The sequence below is a fragment of the Poromitra crassiceps genome (assembly GCF_964638095.1).
Source record: "Poromitra crassiceps genome assembly, chromosome: 18".
In the NCBI taxonomy this organism is placed as follows: Eukaryota; Metazoa; Chordata; class Actinopteri; order Beryciformes; family Melamphaidae; genus Poromitra; species Poromitra crassiceps.
The window spans coordinates 10,170,177-10,188,585 of NC_139636.1; the positions used below are offsets into that span (position 1 = coordinate 10,170,177).

General features: G+C 42.2%; 2 protein-coding genes across 2 annotated transcripts in view; both read left to right on the forward strand.

Annotated features, from left to right (window-relative positions):
* dyrk4 (dual-specificity tyrosine-(Y)-phosphorylation regulated kinase 4) overlaps positions 1-1,392 on the forward strand; it is a gene marked incomplete at both ends in the record, with an annotated part of 32,854 nt that extends 31,462 nt beyond the window's left edge. Inside the window, one exon of the mRNA XM_083654352.1 lies at positions 1,118-1,392. Coding sequence (XP_083510478.1) covers positions 1,118-1,392 — 275 coding nt within the window. The remainder of the gene's footprint in view (positions 1-1,117) is intronic.
* A 4,008-nt stretch (positions 1,393-5,400) lies between these two features.
* ndufa9a (NADH:ubiquinone oxidoreductase subunit A9a) lies at positions 5,401-16,339 on the forward strand. Its single transcript, XM_083654853.1, has 11 exons — positions 5,401-5,464; positions 6,260-6,433; positions 10,128-10,225; positions 10,620-10,711; positions 11,792-11,933; positions 12,897-12,999; positions 13,426-13,496; positions 14,310-14,386; positions 14,901-14,996; positions 15,280-15,346; positions 16,083-16,339. The coding sequence occupies exons 1-11, from the start codon at positions 5,410-5,412 to the stop codon at positions 16,251-16,253; spliced, it is 1,146 nt and encodes a 381-aa protein (XP_083510979.1). The 5' UTR covers positions 5,401-5,409; the 3' UTR covers positions 16,254-16,339.
* Positions 16,340-18,409: the final 2,070 nt, after the last annotated feature.

Sequence of the window (18,409 nt, forward strand, 5' to 3'; positions counted from 1 at the left end):
TTACCTGGACCCATCTCCTGGCAATAATTATGATTTGGCCACTCACCCAGCGATGTCCGCGGCGTTTCTGGCCATCCTAGCGTTGTTTTGAGATCAATAGCGTCCAAGTCAGTTGTAAAATGGACCTGATTTGGTGTGAGTCTGTCTTTCCTGCATCTAAATAGCTATTTTTATTCCCGTTTTCGCCACATATCGTCATAATCTGATCCCTCAAGAACCACCAGAGTGATATTTCGCCAAAGGCTGTTTCCTGGAGTCTCCCAGGGATCAAATTGCCTCAAACGTGATCTCGGTCACCAAGTCTCGTAAAGTCCCGCGATACTTTCCTGCCGACTGGCCAACTACAGGTAGGACGCTTTGCGGTGGTGGTTTTAGCGTAACCTATGTGGGGTTTGGCATAACCTTCATTATTTCGAATCCCACATAGGTTACGCCAAATATTGATCTCAAAACAACGCTAGGACGGCCAGAAACGCCGCGGACATCGCTGGGTGAGTGGCCAAATCATAATTATTGCCAGGAGAGGGGTCCAGGTTAAAAAAAAACGAAATTCTCCTTTAAACCCTTCTCATGTAGTAATGGGCAGTCTTGAATACTTAGTATTATACTATACTAGCAGAATACCTATGCAGTTTATCGGGCTGCGCAGGCCTCGCTCACAGAGTTGGCGTGCAGCCTCTCCTCTCTCTCCCCAGAGGGTTTTCATAGTTTTCCACCTCCCTGGCTGATTCCAAAAGTTGTGCTTCGCCACTCTGGAGCTCTCCGTGGTGCTGAACCTATGTTCCCTCATTTTGGCCACTAAGTAGCCATTTTTGCATATTTAGTCGGCCCTAATGACCTGATTCAAAAATCCGGCTCCGTTAGGTCACCCACAGGGGTGCTCTTTTTACACTTCCTGGAAGATTCAGCGCGATCGCACGTAAAATGGCATAGCTGTGGCCGAACACAATTTCATGCTCATACCACTTACACACAGACACTTCACATTCTTATCATAGGATTTATATAGCACTTTTTTCTCAAAGATACATACAAGTTTACAATACAAAGAAACACATTTTATAAACAAAGCACCCTCAGTTGACATTCTCTGTAACACATGCCTCTTGTAAACCAGAGCGGGTCAGCACCGACGCCAACGGCAACGACAAGCTCAAGAGAGACAGCTCTGGGCCACGAACCAAGATGGCCCCCGCCGAGCGGCCGCGGCCCCTCGGGGCCTCGGCAGAGGAGGAGGTGTGCGAGAGCGGAGTCAAGGTCTCTGCAGACACCAAGCAGCACGAGGGAGGCGGAGAGAGGCCCGTTCACATCAGCATCAAGCCTCGACAGGAGGTGGGCATCGAGAGGGAAGAGAGCCAGGAGCCATCTCAGTGTTTGCCTCCTATCATCTAGCAGCCTCGGGGGTCGGGAATCAGATTAGAGCTTAAAGGATTACAGGGGAAGTAGTTGATGTATTGTGTCGTATCATCAGCAAAGAGGGACATCTTTTTGGTTATTGTTATACTAGTGCAGGGGTCGGCAACCTTTACTATCAAAAGAGCCATTTTTGCCCCCCCCCCCCCCCCCCCCCCCCACACACACACACACACACACACACACTAAATCTGTCTAGGGCCGCAAAACATATTTGAGCCTTATAATGAAGGTAACAGCCTATTAAGTCTAAATTAGCCTATCAACATTACTATACATGTTGCCTATTTCCAGGGGCAGTAAGTCTAACTGTTTTTCTTTGGCTGCTAGTTCACTGAGTTTTGGTTCTACAGTGATAAGGCTGCCATTGGAATTTGTAGATTCTCAGCTTTAATTTGACATCTTGTTGGACTATACTGGTGCAAATAAACAGAAGAGATCCAACCATTACCGCGACTACTGTGGCAGAAGGTTTGTGGCGGTAGTGCCCTTGGAAACAGGTAACATCTGTAACAGGGTCTAAATGAACATGACTCACTGCAGGTAATTGAGTGTGCTGGTGCTGGAGCTAAACTGATGTCCTCAATTTGCTGACTGGTGATGTTTGTTGCCATTTTTATGGCCCTGTCTTTGATGGTCTTTGCGGGGAGAGAGGGGCATATCTTTAATCTTCTGAACTATCTCAGTTTTGTTTTTGAAGTCTGAGAATACATGCTCTGATCATTTAATTCATGTATTCACCATCATTGAACGTCTTTCCACGCATTACTAATGTATCTCCTGACCTGCCACAAAACTAGCATTAAACACATTTTAGTTGACTAAAATGTTTTTATTCGGTGTAAGGCTACACTTTTTTTTTTTTTTTTTTTTACAATTGGAGAATGTATGAATTACTTAAGGCCTATAACAATGATAAATGAAAATTAAAACAAAAAATGACAGTTATTCATTTCCATATTTTTTTTTTGTCAAAGCCTACCCCCTGTAGTGTAAGATCAGTGTATTCGTTTTGAGACACTTTGACTTTGTATGACAGTGCGGTCAGTGGTGACAAACTGACCTGAAGGAATGAACAGGACACATAAGACAGCACTAACCTTTTGCTGTTTGTGTCCCATAATATAATTCGTTGAATCCCATCTTTGCTGTGCATTGACGTATTTGATAAATAGCCTAGATTTTAAACACCATTTTTACTTCCCCCTATCTCCATGTACACTTCTCCATACTAAAAACAACGTAGCTTGGTTGGATAATTGCATGAGTACCAAAAGATGATCACATATTTGTTTTCCTTTCTTGTTTCTTTTCTGTTTTAGACATTTTACCTTCGGAATGTGTATTAGTTTTGAAGGATTGTGTGCAATAAAGGCTGAGCCAAAAACTTTTTTTTTTACCATGTCAGAAAAGGTGCCCTGTCACAAAGACCTAATAGTGCTGTACCTTTTAATTATAGAATTAACATAATGACATTGATTATTTCAGTTATTTATTATGGAATATGTTTTGGTCATATTTGTTTGACAATTTCTGTATATTTCAACAATCACAACAAAATATTATGTATTTGTATTAGCATACCGGTATGTTTATTGTATATATTCCTGCTGTAATTTCCTTTGTATGTATTGTAATGCAGAACATATTTTACGATATTTCAGATATTTGTTGGGGTGTAGACAAGGTTTTACTTGTGTTGTTACTGTATGGAACATATTTTGTATGTCTGTGTTATTTTTCTTTTTTTTACGATTAGACACATTGAGACAATCCTATTATTGATAGTTTGTGCCTTGCAGTATTAGAATACTTGCACTTTACTATTGTGTGTGTGCACCTGAATTAGAAACAGATGGATTCTCGCCCTGTCAAACAAACGAGAGTTGTGCAATGCCAGGATCCCATTCATTTCAGAAAGGCGTTCATTTCATCAAATGTTAGAAATCTAAATCATGCCGATTATAGCCATCTTTTCACTCTATCTCACTATCTCTCTTTCTAGTTTTACTCTCTATCCCCTGTAGAAAACAAAACTCAGTCGCCAACAGAAATGAACCGAAAGACTGAAGAACCATGCATGCTCTCACCATCACAATTCAATGGGGCACACAACCTGAGATCCTTAAAGGATAGTTTGTAGCTGAAATAAGAAAAGTCAAGAGATAATTTTTTATGTCTTTTACGATTAAATAAAAATGTTTCAACAAACCTGTGTCTTGATGATTTTTATACTCTGGTTTCAGTAACAATGATGAGCAGCATAGACCTTGTGATGTTTGTGCTGACAAGTTCCAAATTTTAATTTTTATCGTGTCTTGCTGTGTTGTTCCTCCACAACGCTCCATAGGGCTAGGGAGCCTACAGTTCACATACTTTTCAATGAAGTTGTAGGCCTTTAAGTGTGACTGTCATGCAAACTATTAGTTTGAACTTTGAATGGCTGAAAAATACCTTGAAATGTGCCAAAGAATGTAGGAGTATGACTATTTTGCTCATGGGTTTCAGTTTCATACACTTTCTGTAGCCTAATAAAACATCTAAAAGCAAAAATCTTATCAGATGGGGGACCCTGGGACAAAATCTCATCAAATGGGGGCGGGCCCGGCGCCACAAGGGGGCGCCAGGGGGCTTTGCACCCTCAGTTCAATTGTCTGCCCCCCACTTTAAAAAAAAATAAAAAAAAATGGAATAGTTCATCTATAAAGGCCAGTTAGGCAATGTTTGTACCTGACATGTTTCGGCTGCTGTTTCTGCAGTCTTCATCAAATTTGATCAGTTTAAGTTGATGTAGGCTACCCCCTATAAACATAGCTCTGTTGTTTCAGAATTGGCAGGGAAGCGCTATTTGCTGTGCTTTGGTTGTCACAAGGTGTCAGAGATGTAGCTATTTATTAAATTTGAACCTCACTGCATGTTGTAGTGATCATGATGTGATTAAAACACACACACACACACACACACACACACACACACAGAGAGAGAAATCAGCTGCACCCAAGCACACAGCATGCCATGAGCAGAAAGATGGAGACAACACATCTGATCACTTTATTTCTTTAATTTAATGAACCTGGCACTGACTGGCTATTATTTTGTTTAGTTTTTGTTGATTTTTGCAGCAATTGTTTATTCTATGACTTTTCATAGACATATATGTTCAGAGTGCTCCAGACAGGTCCCGCATTTCACGTTATGCAAAGCTCAGCTCTATTAATGCCTTTTATTTGATTTTGAATAGTAGTCTTTCTTGTGTTGTTATTGCGCTTTTCAGAGGTTATTATGGTTAAAAAGTCCAGAAATAAGCATAGCGGGTATATAACCTATGTTTTACGATATAAAAATATCATATAAAAAAAACAAAAAAAACAGCCCCCTCCCCAGTTATAACCGCCCCCTAAGTCATTTCATCCTGGCGCCGGCCCTGAATGGGGGTCCATGGTCCAATGTGACTCCCCCCCCCCCCATTTTAGGGGACCTTGTCCATTGACCATGTGATATATTTATGTTCAGGCATCTCTTGCGCGGTCAATCCGGCATCCTTTATTTTGACGTTGTTGTTTGGGCCTTGTGTGATGGCCCTGTCTGTAAAGTTATTATAGCCAAAGGTTATGACAAATTCCACAGCAGCTGCAGGTAGGACAGGTGTGCTGCTCACCATAGTAACATCAGAGTTGCTGCACCATACTGCATGCAACATGATTCTGAGCAATTTAGTTATAATCACTTGATGAACAAAACTTTGGTCAAAATATAATGTGATGTGTGTATTCCAGGACTTGATTCTGATTCTTTACCCACCCCCCTCCCCCCCTCCCCCCCCCTCCTCCAAATCCAAGCACTTCAAGGACCTTGTATGAACCCTGTGAATACGTGTATTCAATTACTCCCCAACCGTGTTTATTTTGAAGCATAGTCAGAAAACGATTGAGAACCACTGCTGGCGAATTAACAACTACCTAATTATGGTCCTCACTGTATGCCGTAGTCGCAAAGATGGCGACCGCTGCACTGTTTGGTCGTCCTGCGAGTGTCCTTCCTAAGCTTTCAAGTGAGTTATGTCAAAACAACTACCACTACAACTGTACATACATACGTTCGAGTATGGCATTGTGGATGACGGTCTATATATGCATGCCATGCCTGCACAGGCTCGGCTTTAGGTCCGTTTGTTGTCTCAAGTGACCTTGCTAACAGGCTCGGCTGAAGTTGCTAATGCTGCTAGCAAGGGATGTTTAGCTAGAAGCTGGCAATAATATTGCCATTACGAAAATAATCACCTGTACCAGGTATCCGAATACTACCTACCCGTATAATGTTATTCCGACAAGTTAATATCTAAATAAAATGTGTTAAGTATCGCTTCACCTTAGCTATTGACGTTGCTAGTGTTATCAGGAGTAACGTTAGCATAACACATTTGCTGTTTTGATAGCCAGTGTTGAACGTGTAAAAGTTGTAGACATCCGTTTAGATTGAATTGCTATCGTGAAAACACAACAATTGGGCAGCGTCAGGTTATACTTGTGTTGCCTCGAGTCGATTCCATCCTCTTCAGGCATTCCAAGGTGTTTTTCTGACCCTCTAGTCTAGTCTATGCCAATGTCTCCAATTTCGACAGCATTTATCTGCAACTTATATTGATATGATAGATAACAGGAAAGAGCCTTTATTTCAAAACTCAGTTACAAAACACTTTACAAAGGTTTAAATAAAAACTGTCAAAAGCAATGTAAACAAACAAAGCAAGAAAAGAAAAACATACATAGGGGGGCATGGACAATTTAATCAAAATGTATTAATATCTATATCATAACTAAACCTGACTTTGCTCCTCTCTCCTCAGAGGGCGCCGGCTCCCCTGCAGTGCTGTCAGCTGCTTCAGCAACAGTCCAACAGAGGAAGCTGCACCATGCTGTCATCCCCAAAGGAAAAGGGGGGCGCTCCTCTACCAGTGGAATAGCTGCCACTGTTTTCGGGGCTACTGGATTCCTGGGCCGATATGTGGTCAACAGGCTGGGTGAGTTAGGAAAAGTAATCAATGTAATGATGCTACATGTACATGCACTCCATTAGTCCTTAATATTTGGGAAACTTAGGTATTAGCTACATTTATGAGCTGGTGCATGTTGTTGTTTTAAAATACATACTACAGCATGCGCTAGGACGTGTCATCAGTGATGTTATCTGGGGTCGTAAGGTGTTTCGGGTCTCTCAACATCATACACCCTCGCCCAGTAGACCCAGCCGACGCCAATTAAGACCCCGACTTGCGTCCCAGAAGCCGCTCACGGATCAGCCTTCCTACTCTGTCTGCAACGTTGCCTGCGGAAGGGCTAAGCGAGAACGCCCAATCCGCTGCAATAGAGCTAGTGCTACACCGCAGTATTGACACTTCGGTGCATGGAGGATCTAGGCTCTGTGGGTAACTCCCGGCCGCGCTCCTCCTTCGTCTCACCAGACCCTCACGGGGCAAAGGCAATCCAGAGGCAGAGAGGATGCCTCAAGGACGCCTCAAGAGGGCCTGTGCGCTGCACGTCATTCGCCTGCGCCGAGCACCTCGCTCTAGCCTGAAGGACCCCAGGCCGCGCCGATCTTTGCACAGATTTTCAGGAGGCTAATCCGTAGCGTTAGTGGATTTCTCCCTCACGAGAGAGCCAGGATGGGGAGCATATCCTGTTTGCAACAACCTGGATTAAATCTTATCCCAGCTCTATGAGAAACCTGGTATATTATATTATATTATCTGGGATGCTGATGCATGTTATCTTTACCCTCAAATCCATTTCTTCTCATTCTTGAAGATCAGAGCTGAATTATGACTTTCTGTCATGAAAAACGTTTATATTTTTGTTTTTTTGATTAGCACAGTGTTACTCATTGTGCGGCTCGAGCGACGTGTCATTCATCAAGCTTTCATTGTCGGCTCACAGCCAATACACTTTCATTCAATGTGGAATATTCCATCAACTTGCCCTCCTGGCAACTTTATTTCTCAAAAGTGATCTGTTGACTTTTTCTGATCAAGCATGTTAACACATTCACTGCCAGCCGTTTTTTTTTTTACTGTAGGTAGCTTCTGCCAAGCCGTTTTTTGAGGATTCTGGCTCATTTTACAAGAGCCGAGGATAATTTTCTGCTTGGACTTTGTGAACACGAAGTTCACAAAAGTACTAATAGAATGTGTGCTTTCTCTGTCTAAAAGAGTTAGTTTGTAGAGTTAGTAGTTATGTAGATATTAGCCGTTGAGTACAGCATGGTTTCAGCGTCTGAGACAGGAAGCTGAGATAATCACAGTTTTGTGAAATTCAATCAAACAGGCAGAACAGTCACTTTAACCATTTATTTTTGGCATCAGTGAGAGATCAGACATCTGAACAATATAGTTCTGAACACCCTCTCCTTCAAACTCCTCCCTCCGTGGGCGTGTCTGGTGGCGTTTGTCACAAGCCAGTTTCTCCTGCCTGTCTGAGCAGTGAGCAGCCTCCCTCTCTGGCGGCCCCTCGTCGGCGAGTGTGGCGAGTGTGGACTGTGGATGGGGCTCAATCGTTTCTTGGATTTTCGGTTGAGAGCTTTGATGAAGCTTTGTGCGATTCTAGGCTTTATGCTGCCCACCCAGTCTATTTTTGGAACCCCCCACCGTTGTGCGCCCGTGTGCAGCAGCGTGAAAGCGTTTTCGCCTACAGTATGAGAATGAGGCTCGTTCGTTTCTGGGTTTTCGGAATGCGTGCGATTCTGGCCTTTCTGCGGGTGTTTCAAAGTGTGTTTCACCCATAATCTATTATGCAAATTTGCAATCCCCCACGCCAGCACCCAGGCACCGCTCTCCGCTCTCGGTGTGCTGCTGCTGGCGCGGCCGCTCTCGGGCGAGTCTGGTGACTGATGACTGTAAAATCGCCAAGCCATTTCCTTGAGAATGGCTTCCTCCCGCGGCTGTTTTTGGTTGGCTTTCTCTCTGTCGGGAGAGCACTGTCGCCACTTAGTTGGTCGGTAAAATAGATTATACACATTCAATACTTCCAATATTTTTATAGGAGACGTGGGGGGCATTGATCCACGTAGCACCGTCAAAAAAAAAATTTTTTTTTTTTGACGTCTCAACTCGTCATTGGCAGTGAACCGTTGGATTGTGTTTGACGAGTCAACTCGCCATTGGCAGTGAACGTGTTAAGGAGTTGAATCCCAAAGCATTTGGCAATAAATTGATATAAAACTGTATGGCTGATGGCTGTTTTTCTCTACTTACATTTCTAATCCAGAGAGGTGTGCTTCACACAGCGCAGCCTGCGAGCACGGACCGTAGTAGCGTTTGTCTTTGCTGGTGCGTTCGCCCGTGCGGGTGGAGTCAGCACTTAGTTTTATATTAAAACGGGCTATGCCACAGTGTGTATATTGATATGCAAATTATCATATGATGTCAGCTGGCAACTTCTAGCAACTTTCTGAGCAGCCAACAGTCCTTGGAAAAGCTGGCAACACTGCATCAAACGGCTGCTTCAACTTGAAATGAGACACCATTCACACACAGACCCGTGTCCAACATCCATCGCCTTCGAAATAAAAGCATAAACTAGGACGCAACTCAATACACTCCATAAAAACAGCTGAGGCTACACGACCATTATGAGCAGCTCATTAGCAGATTCAAGACTAGAATTTATTCAGATCTTTGTGGCTGTATTGTTTTTTTTATCTAGCCTACCGTAAATTCCGGACTATAAGCCGCACCTTTTTCCCGTTTTTTGGCCTTTTTTGGCCCCTGCGGCTTATATAACGGTGCGGCTTATCTATGGATTTTTTCAAAAAAAAAAAAAAAAAATCTCTCTTTTTTAGCACTCTTTCTAACTATAAATCCTATATAACTATAATAAGTTTTAATTTCCTCTCTTGCCCTCTTTTCACCACACTGTATGACACTGTGTGCACTGTAAAAAACAACACAGGTGGTGTTGTGTTATGTTGTTTTGTTGAAATGTTAATAAATGGGAGCTTCCTCAAACAGCCATCTCTTTCCCGACAATTCCCTCTGTGCATGAACCCTTACATATGGTAATTAAACATTAAAACACAAAAAAAAAAAAAAATACCATTAAAACACCCGCGGCTTATAGTCCGGTGCGGCTTATATAAGAAAAAAATAGTCAACTTTGCAGGTGCGGCTTATACACCGGTGCAGCTTATAGTCCGGAATTTACGGTATTTGTTTTAACTCTGTATTGAAGCACTTGTAAAAAAAAATAGTGCAATGTTGTGTTGCACCATTACAAATGTATTGTTATACCTTATTGTTTTCATTCATTTATTACATTATCAGACACTCTTTCTGATTATTAAAAATAGTGTAAACAGTAAAACATAGAATTCTGAAACATTTTAACAAAAACAAAATTGAATTTGGCTTTTGGTATTTTGCGGTACAAGTTGCTCTCCTATTGACTTTGTCCTGCCAGTGCGGCTCTCATGGACAAAATAGTGAGGATCACTGGATTAGCAGATGGTATCGCAGTAGTGACCTTTTTTTCAAGGTCCAACACAAGCTTAATAATTAGTCGTCACTGCCAGTGTTGAGACTTTTCCATATTTCTGTCTAATTGGTTCAGCATGTTGGTTATATGCAAGGTAGGCTGTGTATTTTGTTCACAAAAAGCTATTTCCTACACAGAGAGGTGCTGTATTGTATGTATGCGTTTGTTCACCTGACTGATGTTGTGCAGGTCGCGGTGGCTCTCAGGTTATCATCCCTCACCGGTGTGACCAGTATGACCTCATGTACCTCAGACCCATGGGGGATCTTGGACAGATCCTTTTTGTGGTAAGACACACGCACGCACGCGCACACACACACACACACACACACACACACACACGTCACACACACACGTCACACACCTTGCAGGAATGTTGCATCACATTGCACAGCAAGAAAGGGAGAAACACACACCAAAGTCTTTATGAGGTGCTAGTACTGACAGCACGAGTCAATTCAAGTCATTTAAGTAAGTTACTTTAATCACTGATGTTTCGACAGGCAACAGGTTGAAACGTTGGTGATTAAAATAACTTAAATGGAGCCACATTGAGGGTGCGGTACTATCTTCTTGTTGTTTCCATCACGTTGCACAACCTTTGGAATCTATGCGTTTATAAAGCTGTGACCATCAATGCAATGAAAGCCTGCTCTCCTCCCTGCGTGTGTTGTGTTGCAGGAGTGGGATGGCAGGAACAAAGACTCCATCAAACGGGCGTTGGAGCACTCGAATGTGGTCATCAACCTGTTGGGCCGGGAATGGGAGACGAGGTATACTTGTTGTAGTTGTAGTCCTGGAAAAATGACTTGCTTCATCTGAAGATGTTTCACCGGAGATAGTATTATGTCTTGCCTGCCACCATGGTATATGGCAGTGGTCCTCAACCCGGGGGTCGTAAACTTTTCACTATATTTAAACTGTATAAAAAAGGATTTTGGTGAGTGAGTGAAATCAGTGTGTGAATGCGTGTGCACTGCTGCTGTTGGGTTAGGCAACGGCGGGAAGGGGGGGTCGTGAACAAAAGGCTTTTTGGGGTCGCGGCTCAAAAAGGTTGAGACTGGTATATGGCAGGGCTGGCCAATACATCGATCACAGTCTACTGGGAGCTTGCACACACCATGTTGGTCGACCGCGGCCTGCTGCTCTTGAGAGCCGTGTTACATTGGGTTAGCATGACAACTAACGCCGCTTTGCATCCTGGGGCCGCGTAAACCGCGCACATGTTTCTGTACATGTCGGACAGCTCAAGTGCATCTTGTTTTTGCTTTCGTTCCCGCGTTGGCAGATGGTATCCTGAGATTGTTTTGTTTTTTTCCTTTTCTCCCTCCTCTGCTACAGCCACAATGTCCTCACTGAATTGTTTTCTGTGCCCCACATGGGGGTGCAACAGCAGACAAACACTGCCTAGCATACAGCCATGCTGTTACTGCAGAATATATCTATATTGTAGATTGACAAAATACACTTTCTCCCTGCTTCACAGTGGCTATGACCAGACGTTGCACAGATGTTGGCATAGCACTAAATATATGTGCAGCGAACCTTAAAGGAACCTCTGAATAAACAAGCCTAACACTTTAACAAAGTCATGATAATAGGGAAATTCTATTTTCGCTTGCCTCGCTCCACAGGACAGAACAGCGCCATTATTGTGTCTGTAATCCACAACACATTTTGCAAGCATAGCACTTAACTGCTAGCCTGATACTTAACTGCTGTAGTCACAATTAAACCTACAGATTTATTGTCTCACTCATTACTAGATGACGATATTTTACAACGTGTAGTAGTGATGTAGGAGGGAATTGTTGGATAGCACTTCAAATTATTTGTCGTCTTTTTGTGTGAAGGAACTATCGCTTTGAGGACGTTTTCGTGAACCTCCCTCAGCAGATCGCCAAGGCAACCAGAGAGGCTGGCATCACAAAGTTCATCCACATGTCTCACCTCAACGCCGACATACGCAGCCCCTCCAAATACCTGAGGAACAAGGTACTGAGCTAGGCTTACTTGCTGCACACCTCTCACAGTTTTCAGTAGGGGGTGGGAATCTCAGAGTAACTCACGATAGCATGCTATCGCCCAGGGTTCCCACAGGTCCTTGAAATCCCTCAACAAGTGAAAACCAATTATTTTCTAACAAACGTTGCAGTCGATGAATTTCTGTCATTTGCAATTGCAACTAACACGGCACAGTTGACAAGTGTTTCCACACATTCTAGCCTCTCTCTTTTTAATTGTTGTCTGTGAGCTTCTGTAAAGCCTGCTGCTGGTTAATCATTCTCAGTATTTGTAGCAGTAATTCACCTTGATCCGAGTCTCAAACCTATGCCGTGTTGGGTCCTTGAATTTGGGGAATTGGGCGTTGAAAGTCGTTGAATTTGATGTTCTAGATTAAGGTGTGGGAACCCTGATCGCCATACTTGGCCCGCGATAACATTGCAAGAAATGTCATGTACGATACATCACTGTATCTGTAAATGAAGAGGAAAAAATACCCCCAAAAAAGGCAATTGTGTATTTATTCACAGAATTGACATGAAACAATATACAACAAAGTGCACACTGCATAGTGCCTCTTTAACACACACTGTGACTACAACTTGCCACGAATCCACTTCTGAAGTTAAAATGTTTAAAGGAAGTTAAATGTTTAAAGGAATGATACAAAATAATGCCTCACTAAAATCCTTTCAATCAGTGGAAATCATGTTTACAGAAAACAAATAAAACTAATGCAAAAAATACACCGGATAAATGTCAAGATGTGGTAGTCAGCCAGTGTATCAATAATGTATCGCAAGAGGATCACGATCGATACATGTATCGATATTTCAACATCTTATTCATATCAATCCCTACTTTTCAGTAGAAATAGTGCTTAGATGTTGTGATTGCATGAATCTGTGGCAGTGCTGTTGATGGTGTGTGTGTGTGTCGTGCACCTTCTGGCAGGCTGTAGGAGAGACAGCAGTGAGGGATGAGTTCCCTGATGCCATCATCATGAAGCCTTCTGAGATGTTCGGGAGGGAGGACAGATTCTTCAACCACTTTGCAAGTGAGGAAGCCGTGTGTGTGTGTGTGTGTGTGTGTGTGTGTGTGTGTGTGTGTGTGTGTGTGTGTGTGTGTGTGTGTGTGTGTGTGTGTGTGTGTGTGTGTGTGTGTGTGTGTGTGTGTGTGTGTGTGTGTGTGTGTGTGTGTGTGTGTGTTGAAACTGCCTTAAGTGTACAGTAGGACCCAGCTTCTAATCTAGATATTATTTTTATAACATCTTATGATCGTAAATCTATATATACATTTGGCACATTAGTGTCAAGTGCAGACATGGTTTGTGGGAGGTCAATACTGAACACGTCATTCACACCTAGTTGACAATTTTGGAGTAGGACTGTAGAGGGAGCTGCTGTTGCATGTTGTCCCACTTGAACTCTGTGTGGAAAATGGCTGTTAACTGTTCTGACTTGGAAGTTTTTGATCTTTTCAGACATGCGCTGGTTCGGCAATGCTACACCACTCATCTCCATGGGGAAGAAGACGGTGAAACAGCCTGTTCATGTGAGGGCCCACTCTAATACTTCTCTTTATCACAAATTTAAAATTCCTGCAATAATTCCTCCATTTTAAATGGGATTGTGAATTTTTAAGCATAAAGCTGCCCTTCCCGGCACAACCAGTGGGATTCATACACATTCATGAAAATCCTGGACAGGTCAAGTAAAATGCAAGCTGTCTGATAAAACATTTGAAATATCAATTATATGAGCCATGTTAAAGGAGAGGGGGAAAGAAAACTTGGGGTTTTAGAGTGGGTTCACGCCAAGCATGTTCGGACCAGTTCATCCAACTCTGGAGTATTTCCTCTTTGCTTGTTAGGCAGGTGAGAAACGTTTTCTGAAAATTGTGTTTAAAAAGAACACACGCATATTGACGTTTCAAAAGTCATAAAAGTGGTCCACGTTTGTGAAGATGATCCTGCTGAACACAAATGACCACTCCCATAAACTTTTGTTTATAAATCACAGACCATGCATTTAAGCGAAATGCCCATTCTTTTGCCCTGACGAACCGAAGTGCTACTTCCGGACTCATTCCTGCGTGGTACTCTCTTCCATATGGTTTCAGATAGAAGATGGATGTTGACATCAGATAATCAGCAGTTACTTATGCTTGGAAAGCCTAGCGTCAGAAACCAGACAAAGGCTTCCTCTGCTTTTACTCTCCAATGGTGTGTGTGTTGATGTCACGACAATAGTGTCCTTTTTCCTTGTCTACAGAACACATCCCAAGCCTCCTAATGTCCCAGAAGCCCAGTCTATGTACAGGAACCTAACTCTACTCACTAGGCCTAAACTCTCTTTTCTCCCTCAGGTGGTGGATGTGGCCAAGGCTATCATCAATGCCGTCAAAGATCCCGATGCCAACGGGAAGACATATGCACTCGTGGGGTAGGCAGCTCCTGTGATAACTCTTTGTTAGAAGAGCCATGCTGAGGAGATGGCTTTAGAATTGATTGGAATGAATCTGAAAACAACCTGAATATTATAAAGCACGTAGTTGAAAGCAGCGATGATAAAATTGATGGTTAAATATTTGGATGACTGAAAAACAGACCAAATGTCATATAAGGAAACACCTACAACATGTGGAGCAGCAAGCCTTCATTATGCCTTGTTCATTGGCTTGACATGGTAATGACGAAGGGGGAGTTTCTTGTCATGCTGATCATGTTCATGTCGGTGTGAAACATGCCAAGTCCTTGAACTTGACAAGTCTTCCAAAGTTAATGAAGGGCCCTCATGTCTGATTTGATAGAAACCTTGTGTGGGAAGTGTGTTAAATATTGGGCTAGCATACTTGGTTCATGCACTGGCTTTAGTTGATATTGCTTTTGAGTGCAGACGACTTGGTGAGGACTGTCCCTCATAGAATGTTTTTGACCTGTTTTCTCTTGTTATCCAGTCCCAACCGCTATCAACTTTATGACCTGGTGGAGTATATCTACGCTGTGGCACACAGACCTTTCCTCCCCTACCCTTTGCCCCGCCCATTTTATCAGTAAGTGCCTGCCTGTTTTCTTTTCAAGCTTCTCCAAAGGGAAATTAGTCTCCAGAGTCTTCACCCTAGGAATCCAGCTCCTACTAGTTTGTTAAAGATGGCTTCCAACTGTTCTGATGATAAGCTTGGCTGGTTGCTATGCTTCTTGTGGTAACCAGAGAAGTAGTGCTATTTTTTCTCTCTCTTCATCCTATTTGTATTGATGACATCATTGCCTCTGTATTATGTTATACCACCATACCCTCAGGTGATAACTGTTCAACACTGTCATTTTAAATTGCAGCTTGGCTGCGCGGCTTTTTGCAATGAGCCCGTTTGAGCCATGGACAACCCCAGACAAAGTAGATCGGGTAAGACAGCAAACATATACATCTGGAATATCCTGGACATAAATTTTAATGTTTGGTTTGGAGAAGAACTATACTCAACAATATATAAACGCAACACATTTGTTTTTGCTCCCATTTTTCATAAGTTGAACTAAAAGATCTAAGACTTTTTCTATGCCCACAAAACCCGTATTTCCCTTTTACAATAATTAAAGCCCCTATGTATATTATTCTATTTAAATTTGGTGTATTGTATTGAGTTTGAATGAAAGCTTTTATTTTGAAAAATTCTGTTTGACTTTTAAAAAACAACAACATAATTTATTAATTGTGATTTATTATAGCCACTAATTTGCACTTGTCTATGTTGGAACCTATAACATACTGATTCATGCATCATTACTGGGTGTTCAGGAACTTTAGAGTGAAATGAGTGTGATAGGTACACGTCCGGCCACCCTAAAATGTGCAGTTTTATCAACCCAATGGCATATCTAGGAGAAGTGCTCGTTAACACAGATTTAAACACATTGGTGAACACAATTTGAGAGAAATAAGCCTTTTGTGGGCATAGAAAAAGTCTTAGATCTTTAATTTGAACTCGTGAAAAATGGGAGCAAAAACAAAAGTGTTTATATTTTTGTTCAGTATAATTGCAGAGCATCTCAGCAGTCTCATGCACAGAAAAATAAACAAGTTCTCCATCAGTTTTTGCATAACCGACCCCTTTAATTCTCTGTTGTCCGTCTGTTTCCAGTTCCACACGACAGACATGAAGTACCCAGGACTTCCGGGTCTGGAGGATCTGGGTATAGTTCCGTCCTCTGTAGAGCAAAAGGCTATTGAGATTCTGCGTCGCCACCGCCGTTTCCGTTACCTGGAAGCTGAGCTGGACGAGACCAAGCCAGCTAAGACTGTCAGCTACTGAGCTAGAACCTGACAAACCTGACATCGACGACAGGCTGATTCCACCTCTGTTTTGTCTTTAACGATATTCTGTACATAAATAAAAGACTATCCTCTAAAGAGTACCATGTCGTTTTATTGTTGATCATTGTTATGGTTTTAGTAATTGCTTTGATTTACTAACCTATTGAAAATGTTTGAGTGGTGTGTACTTTGAAACCTCCATTTTATCGGCTATATAATTTAGATTAGGCGATGTGCTCCACCGTTTGAGCCTGAACTCACTCACTACCCTCAGAGCAATAGGATATGATTAGGGATGTCCGATATTATCGGCCGATATTAGCATAAAAAATCAATATCGGAAAATATCGGTATCGGTTTTCATGCCGATATTTATTTTATTTATTTATTTTTAAATACAGGGGGAGTCTCACAGAGCAATGCTCTCTTTTTCAGGAGTGCCCTGTTCACATTCTCACACACATTCATACCTGGAAGCTGACCAGTACAACCACAGTCTGATCTGTTGGCCACTGAGCAGCTCCACTGGAGCGGTTGGGGTTAAGGGCCTTGCTCAAGGGCACCTCAGTGGTGGTAATGAGGGAGGGGCAAGCGCTGCCTTTTCACTTTCCCCACCCAAATTTATCCTGCCGGTCCCGGGGATTGAACCGACGACCTTCTGGTCACAAGCTCGCTTCTCTAACACTTACAACTTTAACACAACATGCATATTATATATTAAACTCTTCAGCTACATTAAGCTACATTATGTAACTTGTTACGTGAAATTTTGGTGGAAAAAAAGCCCGCTTATATCGGTATCGGAAATTAAGAGTTGGACATTATCGGATATCGGTAAAAAAGCCAATATCGAACATCCCTAGATATGATTCAACATATACAGCGATTGCACGTTCTGTTGAAAGTAATCTGTAATTTACTCTGCATTTGTAACAAATGCAATCTCACTAAATCATGATATTTTGTGAAATAATTGTCAGTTGAAAGACTGGAGTTACCCCCTTGGGTAAATAGTGTGGTAAATGTTATCTCTAAGATAACAACTTCACTGAGTTGTAAAGTCTGTGTGATGAATTGGTGCATAGGACCAATGATTGATTTGTTTTTGAGGAAAAAGCCAAGAGGACCTATCTGCAAACGGTTGGAATAATTGGAGCCTTTTTACTCTTATTATAATTGACATGTCGGCTATATGAAAGTGAGTGAGAAGAGGCAAGTCTGCTCGGGCAGGGGGGCCAAGATCAAGACTTTGTGAGGAGGAAACTGGAGACGATCGAACAGCCTCAACAAACTGGGTGAGTATGAACAACTCCGCAGCAACCTCAGAAAGGCTTGGAGCTCCAGATTTAGACTGTTCTTATACTTTACATGTCAATTACTCGCCTGATAATGTGTTGATGTTCATGGGTTACAAGTCATTGCACAGGGAAAAAAATTAAACTATTCTTAAAATCCACATGCTTTTTGCAACTTGTAATACGAGGTAGCTTACTGTAAAAATAGTAATAATTCATTGTTTGTCTGTGCCACATACCTACAAGTTAAAGTGTCAAACTCACTGTTTCCCATAAAATGAATGGCTTCATTCACAAAACGTGCACGATCAGATTTGATCTTACTTTCCACCAAAAAAAAGAAATTTTTCTTTTTTCTTTTTTCAAATTATTAATCTTGATTAATGTGATTATTTTATTATTAAGAGGGGGAGGGCTCCAGGGCCATAATGTCCCATTCCCATATTCGGCAGTAGAACAGACTCAGAGATTTCCATGCTATTGCTGGCCTGCAAAACAGCATTGATCACCACTGAACATTGATCAATAAAGTGTCTTATCTTATCACAGGAGCTATAGACTGTGCACATCAAGCGTCGTCTCCCAAACATTTACCTATTTAAATCACAAACAATAACACACCTTACAATTTCAATTAATCTAAGGCAATCCTATGGTTTCCCTGCCCAAAATGGAGGTGCTATGCAGAACAGTAGGGGTCCATCCGTCTCGAGCAGGTGCTGCATATTGGACTGAAATTGGAATAAATGACTCAGTTTGTGGTATGTGACAGGTCATTGACCACATTGCTAAAGGCACACCTAGACCCGGCACCACTCACACCGCAGGGACAAAGCTAGCTAGGAGCTACAGTCAAAAC

Bases quoted from the DNA above. Each gene is read 5' to 3' on its own strand.
- ndufa9a (XM_083654853.1), top strand. From the start codon at position 5,410: ATGGCGACCGCTGCACTGTTTGGTCGTCCTGCGAGTGTCCTTCCTAAG. The intron at 5,465-6,259 runs GTGAGTTATGTC...CTCTCTCCTCAG, and splicing joins TGTCCTTCCTAAGCTTTCAA to AGGGCGCCGGCTCCCCTGCA. The intron at 15,347-16,082 runs GTAAGACAGCAA...GTCTGTTTCCAG, and splicing joins CCCCAGACAAAGTAGATCGG to TTCCACACGACAGACATGAA.